Genomic DNA, 9951 nt, shown 5'->3' with positions numbered 1-9951 from the left:
TGTTTCCCATCCTTAATCCTGATCAAAATATCTATACCCTAGCTCTGTTACCCTAGCCCTTTATTGTCTGTCATTTCTATCACCCCAGACCACCCCTCAATCCCTCCCACAATCTTTGTGTATATAATCTCCATCTTGCCTCCATGAAGGTGGTCAGATCCAATCTAGCTCAGATTGATCTGGCCCGCTTTCCTTACAAGCGTCACAAGGGGTGGGATCTCTTGGGGCAGGCCTATTTGGCTAACTCTTAATAAACTTTATCTTTTCCCTTGGCTGAGAAAGCTTGAGTCGAATTCTTTCAGCAGGACCCGGTGTGTCGGTACTTTGGGGTGTCAAGCACCCCTTACCCCAAACCCTCTTCAGTATTATGTTTTCATTGGAAGAAGAAAAAAAATCATAATTGAAAAAAAAAGAATATTAGAGACAAATGGAGGAAAATATAAACCTGACTCTCATAACTTTAAATATGAATGGATTAAACAATCCAATAAAATGAAAAAAGAGTGACAGATTGGATAAGAAAACAAAATCCCACAATCTGTTGCTTACAAGAAACTCATTTAAAAAACAAAGACATACGCAGAATAAAACTGAAGGAGGGGGTGAGAAAAAAATTTACTATGCATCAAGTGAATCCAAAGAAAGTAGGCGTAGGTTTCATGCTATCTGACAAAGAAAAGATAAACATTCAAAAAGTTTTAAAGGGAAATATTATTTACCAAAGTATATTAAAACAATAACAAGTTCTAAAAAACTCTTCTGGACCACAGGATCTCCTGAAACCATGCCCTGGGTGACTTAATCCACCAGCTTTGGAACCACTGGCTTAAGACTGGGCTTTCCAGGAGATGGGTAAATCAGCGAGTGCAATGGCGTATTAGCCAACCCAGATTCCAAACCATGCTTCATAGACCAGACTGGCCATTGGCCCTGCCACCAAACTCTTAAATGTCTTCTATCTACATTGCCTTTTCACTTCTTGTTCTGCTAATAGGTAAAAAAAATCATTACTACCACTGCTTCTGGCCAATGTGGGTCATTGATTCCTTTGTCTCTATTCACCACCATCCCTGTGACTGTTCAAATAAAAATAATATTCCCTGTCCAACAACACCCTTTCTCTTCTAGAGGGAGCCTTGCCAGCTCTTTAAGGCCTGGGACTGCTGCTTCTGTATTTAGTTTCATAGCATTAGTCCAGTGCACATAGTAATCGCTTAATAAATTTTTTTCATTCATTTATACCAATTAACCCAGTTATACTTTGCTTTTTTAGTATCTTTCAGGAATGAGCAGTTCCACAAAAGCAAGTAACATGTTGAAGACATGGATTGGTCTATATGATCAGCAATGTTGTGAGCCTTGGTGAATTTTTTTTAAAAATTTTATTCAGCACTCACTACGTGCCAGGAACTCTGCTAAGCGCTATATATAGGGATATACATTTTAAAACTCCCTTCAAGGAGCTTATATTCTAATAGTGGAAGACAAATATTTATACATACACCTATTCATATATATATGCTTATGCATATATACATATACATATGTGTATATGTGCACGTATATTCACACACATATAACCGGAGTGGAGTGTTTTGGTCAGGGAAGGTACTGGGATAGTGAGTGGAACCACAGGACAACCGAGTAACACTCTCTTTCCAGGAACTGCAGTGTTAATTGAGTATTGTTCTGAAAGCTGGAGATGGAGAGTGGTAAGGGTATTTGTGGCTGCATGCCACAAAGATGGCCTAGGAACAGCCGCGAAGGTCTGGGTCTAGCTGGAAAGTCTCATCAGTCAGAAGCCCAGGGAGCCAAGGTGGGAAATAGTCTCGAGTTGCATGGGGCTGGAGGTTGGAACCCAGCAGCACAGCGAGCACGTGACTGTGGACGTCTCTATTTTAGGTGCTCAGAGAGGAATTTGGAGGGACTTACTTTCTGACTCTTGACTGAGTCCAGGATATTTGGAGTTTCTGGATAAGTGCCCTCTCTATACGTGAGGTGTTACTGTGACAATTTCTACACCAAGGCGATGTGGGTACCAATGAGAAGCAGGAATACAAAAGGGAGGGGCCCATTGCTTCTTACTACTAGTTATGTGACCCTGGACAAGTCACTTAACCTGCCTGCCTCAGTTTCCCCAAATGTAAAATGGGAACACTAAAGCACCTCCTTCCAAGGGTTGTTGTGAGGACCAAAGAAGATATTTGCAAAGCACTTAGCAGATGCTTAATGGATGCTTGTTTGCGTCCTTCCTCCCTTCCTTTTCTCCTTCTCTTTCCTCCCTCCCCTCTTTCAGCAATAAATGCAATGACCCTATTGATATGACACAGAGCGCCAGACCTGGGGCGTTAGAACACAGTGCAATAAGAGTTCCGATGGTACCAATGGTACCAATGAAATCACAGGTCCAGTACCTGTCCCTACTGTAACACTGCTGGATTAAGGGACTCGCTCAGAATCGCACGGCTAGGATGAGTCAGCAGCACTTGAACCCAGGTTTCCCTGACTCAGCGGCAAGCTTTTGTCTACTAGGCCACTCTCCCCCGGCACTTACAATATTAAATCCCAACAATTACAAAAGAACGTTGGAGCTGGACGGAGCTGCGCACTACGTGGGGCCAGGGAACGAATACCGAGCGTGGGAAGTCGGGAGTAGGTACCGTCAGAACCAACCAGCTCGGCGTCCTCCTAAGGCCGGCTCCTCCCCGCTTCCGGCGGCACAGCGCCGGAAGTGCTGCGCCTGCTTCCCGAGGTCCCGCCCCGCCCCGGAAGTGTTCCCCAGGGAAAGATGGCGGCTGTCTCCGTGTGCCAGGCTCCGGTCGGCGGTTTCTCGTTCGATAACTGCCGCAGGTGAGGAGAGGGATTGGGCCAGGGCCGCGGCTGGGACCGCGAGGCGGAGCCGGATGCGGTGCGGGTAGCTCGGGAACGAGGCTCGGGCCGGGGCGGGAGAGGGATGGAGGAGGGTTGGCGGGTGCGGCCCGGGGGCGCTCGTGACTCAGGGATTCGGGATCGGGAACGCGGGGCCCGCCGTGGCTGCGGGAGGCCCCTCTGCGCCCTCTCTCCGTTCTAGTGTTAATGTCGGGGATCTGGGACGGGGCGTCTTGTGCGTGAATGAGTTAAAGTTGACTAAGCGCCTACTGTGTGCCGTGCACTGTACGTGCGCTGGGAATACAAAGAAAGGCAAAAGCCCGGCTCTGCCCTGGGGGAGCTCCCAGAGGGGACAGCCTGCAAACGATTGTGAACAAACATGCTACACACTGGATCAATCGGAGAGGATAGAGGGAGGGCGCTAGAATGAGGAGGTGTCAGGAAAGGCGTGCTAGAGAGAGAGGTTCGTAGGGACTCGAAGGAAGCAAAGCAGTGCTGGAGACAGAGACGAGGAGGGAGAACATTCCAGCCCCAGAAAATGCCCAGAGTTGAGAAGTGTAGCGTCTGGTGGGTGGCGTAAGAAAAGTGCAAAAGTGTTATCCAGGGCTTTGAATTCCAGAGGATTTTACATTCGAACCTGGAAGTGATAGAGCCATTGGAGTTGAGGGAGGGAGGAAGGGGGAGCGAGACAGAGACAGACAGACGTATGGACAAACTTGCTTTAGGAAGATCACTTTCGGCGGCCGAATGGGGCTGGACAGGAGGGGGAGAGACTTGTGTGAGGCTGACCCACCAGCGGGCTATTAAAATAGTCCAGGCGTGAAAACACAAGGGCCAGCATCAGTTCGGTGGCAATATCGGAGAAGAGAATGGGTAGAGGGTGTGTATTCGAGAGACGTTGAATCGACAGACCTTGGCAACAGGTTAGATTTGGAGGAGGGAGGAGGGTTGGTGAGAGTGAGGAGTGTAAAGTGATTACCTAGATTTTGATCCTGGGTGACTGGGAGAGTGGCAGTACCTTTGGCAGTGATAGAGAAATTAGAAAGAGGGAAGGGTTTGGGGGAAAAGGTGATGAGTTCAGTTTTGAACATCTAAGTGTCGGATGTGTGTGTATATGTAGCAGCCTGTCTGTACATTTTCCCCTCAAAGGATCATATATTCCGGAGCAAAAAGGGACCCCAGAGGTGTTCCAGTACAACTCCCTCTTTTTTATTGATAAGGAAACCGAGGCTCAGAGAAGTGAAGCTACTTGCCCAAGGGTTCGAATATAGTAAGCATCAGAGGTGACACTTAAAGGCAGGAGGTAGTGCTCTCTCTTCCCTACTGTACTATTCTTCCTTCTTCTCTATCCTGTCTTCCTTGTTTTCCTTCACACCCCCCACTCTCCTGTTGTCCATTTCGCTCATCATTCTCTGCCCTATTTCTTCCCTCTCCCCCTTCCTTCACTTCTCTGCTACCTCTCTCAGTGTTCTCTCATCTGCATTGAATTTTGCTCTTGTATTTTTTGACCTCTTTATCGTTTCACTGATGATTTTTGTTTTTATATCATACTAATTTCCAGGCATGTCCTTCCCCCAACAGAAGTTAAAAAAGAAGAAATAGTTCAGCAAAAACAGATGACGCACCCATCAATTCTGATAACATTTAACATTGCACACACTAAGTTCCTCACTTCTTCAATGAAAGTGAGCTCCATTTTCTCAACTCTTCTTAGTTCCAAGCTTGGTCATTATAATTACACAGCATTCAGTTTCCTTAAAAAAAATTTTTTTTTCCAATTACAATGTAGTTACTGTGTATACTGTTTTGCCAGTTCTACTTTATTCTGCATCTTATGAATCTTCTCATGTATCTCTGATTTTTTCATGTTTCTCATTTCTTATAGTGCATTAAAATACTATATATTCAAATATTACCTTCTTAGACTTTAACATATAGAAAAAGCATTCCCTACCCATCTTTGACTTGTAGAATCCCCTTCTCTCTCCAAACTTAGGACCTTTTGTTTACTTTTTTGGGTACAGTTTACTTATCCTCTGTTCTTGCTAGGCTCCTTTAGGCATTGGCTGTTTCTTTGTGCTTAGAGTTCCCACGGCAGCTTTAATGTCTTTAATAAATATTTGATTGATTAAATTGAATCCTCTTTTCATTCTATTCTTACCTTCTCTTCTTCCTTTTCTCCCTTTCTTATGTGCTAGGGTCACTTTTCCAGAAAGTCTGCCCCCATCCTGTTCTGAAGCATGAGGATGAGTATCTCCAGCCAGCTCCTTTCTCTTTATGCAAAATAGAAGAGACTTTATATAGTCCAACTGTATGCTTATATATGGGGAATTTACCTGTTGTCTCACCATAGTGGATTTTTTAGGCATAGCCCCCAGGGGTTCGGTTCTGAGAATCTAGAGAGCCGGACTTTACCAAAATATTATATGTCATGGGCAAGATTAGAACACAATTTGGTAAAATACCACTTAAAAGAGCAGTTAAATAACTGTTACTCTGGTTCTGAACCCACTGATATAGTATTTTACCTTAATCCATTTTGAGAAAGAAGTCTTTCTTAACTGTACTCATAAATTTTGGAGATTGCATTAGCAGTGTGTCCATTTATAAGGAGTAGTTTTGAAAAGGAGTGAATGTGGCATAATGAGTAAAGAGCTGGACTTGGAACCAAGAAGACCTGTGTTCTAGTCCTGTTTGTGCTATATGCTGGCTGTTAGACCCAGGGCAAGTCACTTTTGATACTGGAGACAACTTCATTTGCAGAGAAGGTGCTGACCTATGTTGGTTGAGGGAGTTTTCTCATCCAGGGGTTCCCTATATCAATGAAATCATAGGTACAATTCCTGTACTCTGCTTTTTTTTTTTTTTAATGTCTAGCTGTATTTTCCACCTTGCCTAGGTAGTGCAGATCCTAGACCCTGGTCTGGGGGTCACGCAGATTCTTACCATTCCTCCCTCCATCCCATCCCAGTTTACTTTTGATAAAGAATAGTATTGGAAGGTACCTAAGAGATCATTAAGTCTAACACCGTATTTTAGACTTGAGGAAACTGGTGAAGTGACTTGCCCAGAGTCAGATAAGCTAGCAAGTATCAAAACTGGAATTTGACCAGTTGCAGAAAGAAAACTTTCTGCTATACCACTCAGAGTTCACGTGTCTTGATTTTTAATCCTGTGCTCTTCCCACTCTAACAAACTAGTGCTTCCTTTTTTCAAGTTTTTCTACCATGGACTACCTCTTCCTTTGAACCAATCTCACACAAAGTAGTAGGGTGCAGGTAAACCAGATTTTTCTTCTCAATTTCAGAAATGCCATCCTTGAAGCTGAATTTGCGAAAAAGGGCTATAAACTTCCAACAGCTCGAAAAACAGGCACGACCATCGCTGGAGTGGTATACAAGGTACATAAAGAATACTTGAGAATATGAAACTTATGTTGATATGCTAGAATTTTAAAATTGTAAGACTACATTTCAGAGACTGATTCTGGTGAATAAAGAGTGCTGTAGGGAGCTTAACTATATTTTAGCTTTTTTGGTATCTTCCCCAGTACTTGTCACGTTGTTGTGTACATGCTGGGACTTAAGTGAATACTTGCTGAATTGAAACGTTGTAATGGAAGATCTTGGGAAGTCATTTGGCTCAATTGATGTTTGAATCCCTTTTATAATCATAGGATTTTAGAGTGGGAGTGGACTTGGTAAATTGTGTAATCCAACTCTCATTTCTATAGAAAAGGAAACTAAGCTCTAGAGAGGTGGGTACCATGTCTAAGTTACAGATGTGACAGAACTTGGATTTGATTCCAGGTCCTCCGATTCTAATTCTGTTGCTGTTTCTACTGTAAGTCCTTGTCATCAGTCCATTAAGAGTGTAGCATAGTAGAATATATTTTTAAAGCACGATTGTAGATCTTTCACCAGGAAAGAATGCAAATTGCCAGTGATTTTTGTGTCTTTCATCCATGATTTTTTCTTTTAACCATTCTCTTCATGTGCACATTGTGTATGTCCAATATGTATTTAAAATATTTCTGTTTTCAACTCTTGATAGTTACAGATGAATAAATTGAAGTATACAGAGCTAAAGTGATATGTAATGGTGACATAGCTTCTAATTATCAGAGCTGTGATTCTTATACATGTTTTTTGACATTTAAATCCAGTATAATTTCTACTATGCCACAATGACATAAGACAGACATTTTGTGGTGTGTCTGTGTGTTTATGCTTTTTTTTTTTTAATAGGATGGCATAGTTCTCGGAGCAGATACAAGAGCAACAGAAGGAATGGTTGTTGCTGACAAGAACTGTTCAAAAATACATTTTATATCTCCTAATATTTAGTAAGTTGGTTATTCATATTTACAATTTTTAATGCTCTGGTGTTTAGTTTTAGTAATTTAACTCTGTGGGTATGAAGATATTTTTGGATCGTGAGATTTAGAACTGGAATAGACTTGAGAGATCATCTAGTTCCATTCTACTTATTTTGTAGGAGGAAGCTAAGGCCCATTTTGGTAAATGGCCAGTCACACAAATTGTATTAAGCTGAAGTCTTTTTCTTCAAGTCCAGTGCTATTTCCACCATGTATAAAGTCTTTCAAATATAATACTTTCCTGACGTTCCTTCTAGAGCTCAATCTATGATCCATGATCCCACGAATTGGAATGTATCAGATGTTCTATTTTAAAGATCTCATATCTTTAAGAACATTAGTACTCAAAGGAACCTTGGAACATGGAATGTCAGAATAGTAGTTCCTAGTCTGTGTGCCATAGTTACTGCAAGGAATCTTGGAATCCTAATATGGAACCTAGATCTAAGGTTTCCTTCCACCAGACTTGTAGTCTCTGACAGCTATAAGATGGTACTGGCCACTTCATGTAGCCTCAGTATAACAAAAAAGGAAATCTGTTTTCTCTGATTGGGTAACTAATATGTTTCAAACATGTATCACTCTTGCAAAAGGATGTAAATTCTGTGGTTAATAAAAGACATATTCACTTAAGTGTTACTCAGTTCATAATAGCTTTTTTGTTATGTATTTTTCTCAATCAGCAGATACTGGTAGGACAGTTACTGCTATCCTGTGGAATCAGTGAAATATTTTGACATTTAGGAAGGTTCTTCATATTTGAAGAAGTTGGGAACTGTATGAGAACATAGAATATTAGAATTGGAAGGGGCCTTAGAAATAAGATGTTAGAAGAGAGAATGTAAAATGACAGAGCTGGACCTTAGAATAGAACACAGAATGTTAGAACATAGAATATTAATGCTGATAGGGCTCTCAGGACTTAGAATGTTTGAACTGAGATCATAAAATGTCTTCTGGAAGGGACACTAAAAATGATCCAAAGATGTCCCAGTTTTTCAATAGTTAAACACATGTCCAGACTGCATGAATTTATTATATTTATCTTTAATGACAGTTACTAATAATTGGTCCAAATCCGCTAATATGACGTGTGGAGGCATTTAGTTACAAAGAGGAACAGTGAGCATTTGGTTAGGCCCTACCTACTTACCTGCCTACCTTCTAGCAAATGAGGTAAACATTTTTTTTTTGCTAAAAATATTTGGCAAATTGTATTCCAGGGTTAGATAAGCTACATTTAGATTTCAAACTGCATGTTAGATTCCTGGGATCTAGTCAGTTCTTGCTTTTTCTTTTGAAAAAGCTGATGCCTATATAGGTGCAGTGACTTGCTCAAGGCCACTTGAAAAGTTAAGGGCAGAGCCAAAATGAAAACCTAATTTCCTTCCTTGGCTAGTGCTTTTCTCATTATACAGAGAGAATTTTAGTATTTTATCTGTAGTCTGGATTTTAAATTGAAGCAAGGGAGAGATTGGATGAATTGGGCTTGATGGTTTTAATGTCATAGTCCCACTTTTCTTTTTCTGTCTTTATGAAAGTTGCCTGAGAAGTTTTTGTCTGACTGAATGTCTACATAATTGAACCTTTGAAATTTATAGATTGCTAACATATTTTCCAGTTGCTGTGGTGCTGGGACTGCAGCAGACACTGACATGACAACTCAGCTGATCTCTTCCAACCTGGAGCTCCATTCCCTTTCTACCGGACGCCTACCCAGAGTTGTTACAGCTAATCGAATGCTTAAACAGATGCTTTTTAGGTAACTTAATGACTTACTTATTTTCATTGTAGTATTGCACTACTTTCTAGGATTTTAAAAAATTTTATAGTAAGTAATGCTATATAATTTAGTTTATATTTTTATAATATATAAATAATGTAGAATTATATAATAATAAATATAAATTGTGTATGTTATATAAACTAATGGTTTATAGTAATTGAGCTTAGAAGCATTTAGAGCTGGAAGGAACATTTGAAATCATCTGGTCCAAACCCAGCATTTTGCAGATGAGGCTAATTAAGCTCTGAGAGGTTGTGATGTGTCCAAGGTAACTTAGGTTGTAGGTGGTAGAGTTAGAGTTCCAGCCCAGGTCTTTTAACTCTAAATCCAGTACTCTTCTCCCTCCTTTACTTTGCTTCTTAGAATCATAGATTTAGAGTTAGAAGGGACATTAGTCCAAACCTCTCATTTAACAGATGAGGACACTAAAGTCGAGAGAGGTTACCATGTGCCCAAAGTCATATAGCCAGTAAGTTTCTTAAGTCATCTTTTATGAAATACATTTAATAAATGCAGGGCATGACTTGTCCAAGAATTTGCCTGAGGTGACAAAGTTAATTAATAGAGCTAAGATTAGAATCTAGGTTTTTGGTGACCAGACCAATGCTATTTTTGTGATACCATGTTGTCTTATCTGTCATTTAGTGGGTTGGAGTAGTTTAAATCCAGAAACAAAAAGTATACAGTTGACTGTTTTCGTAACATATTTGATTCTGTAAATTGTTTTGTTTATTCATTTCCGTTAACATTAAGAACCTAATTTGTATTGAGCACTATAGTACTAGATACTTACAGAAATACACAGTTTAGTTAAGACATTGTCCCTGTCTTCCTGAAGCTTACAGTTTGATACGTTGATAACTATGATACAAAATAATTGTCATAATGTATTATAAGTTTAAAATGCCATGTGAGGTTG

The 9951-nt window shown here is 40.7% G+C and overlaps 1 protein-coding gene across 1 annotated transcript in view; it reads left to right on the top strand.

Moving 5' to 3' along the window:
- The first annotated feature begins 2760 nt into the window (after nucleotides 1-2760).
- Nucleotides 2761-9951, top strand: part of PSMB7 (proteasome 20S subunit beta 7) — an 82405-nt gene continuing 75214 nt past the window's right edge. Inside the window, exons 1-4 of the mRNA XM_036748991.1 lie at nucleotides 2761-2850; nucleotides 6176-6269; nucleotides 7116-7213; nucleotides 8868-9008. Coding sequence (XP_036604886.1) covers nucleotides 2789-2850; nucleotides 6176-6269; nucleotides 7116-7213; nucleotides 8868-9008 — 395 coding nt within the window. The 5' untranslated portion in view covers nucleotides 2761-2788. The remainder of the gene's footprint in view (nucleotides 2851-6175; nucleotides 6270-7115; nucleotides 7214-8867; nucleotides 9009-9951) is intronic.

Source organism: Trichosurus vulpecula, chromosome 3 (genome assembly GCF_011100635.1).
Source record: "Trichosurus vulpecula isolate mTriVul1 chromosome 3, mTriVul1.pri, whole genome shotgun sequence".
NCBI classification, from domain to species: domain Eukaryota; kingdom Metazoa; phylum Chordata; class Mammalia; order Diprotodontia; family Phalangeridae; genus Trichosurus; species Trichosurus vulpecula.
The sequence above is the reverse complement of the archived record's forward strand: the minus strand, read 5'-3'. Positions and strand labels throughout refer to the sequence as shown.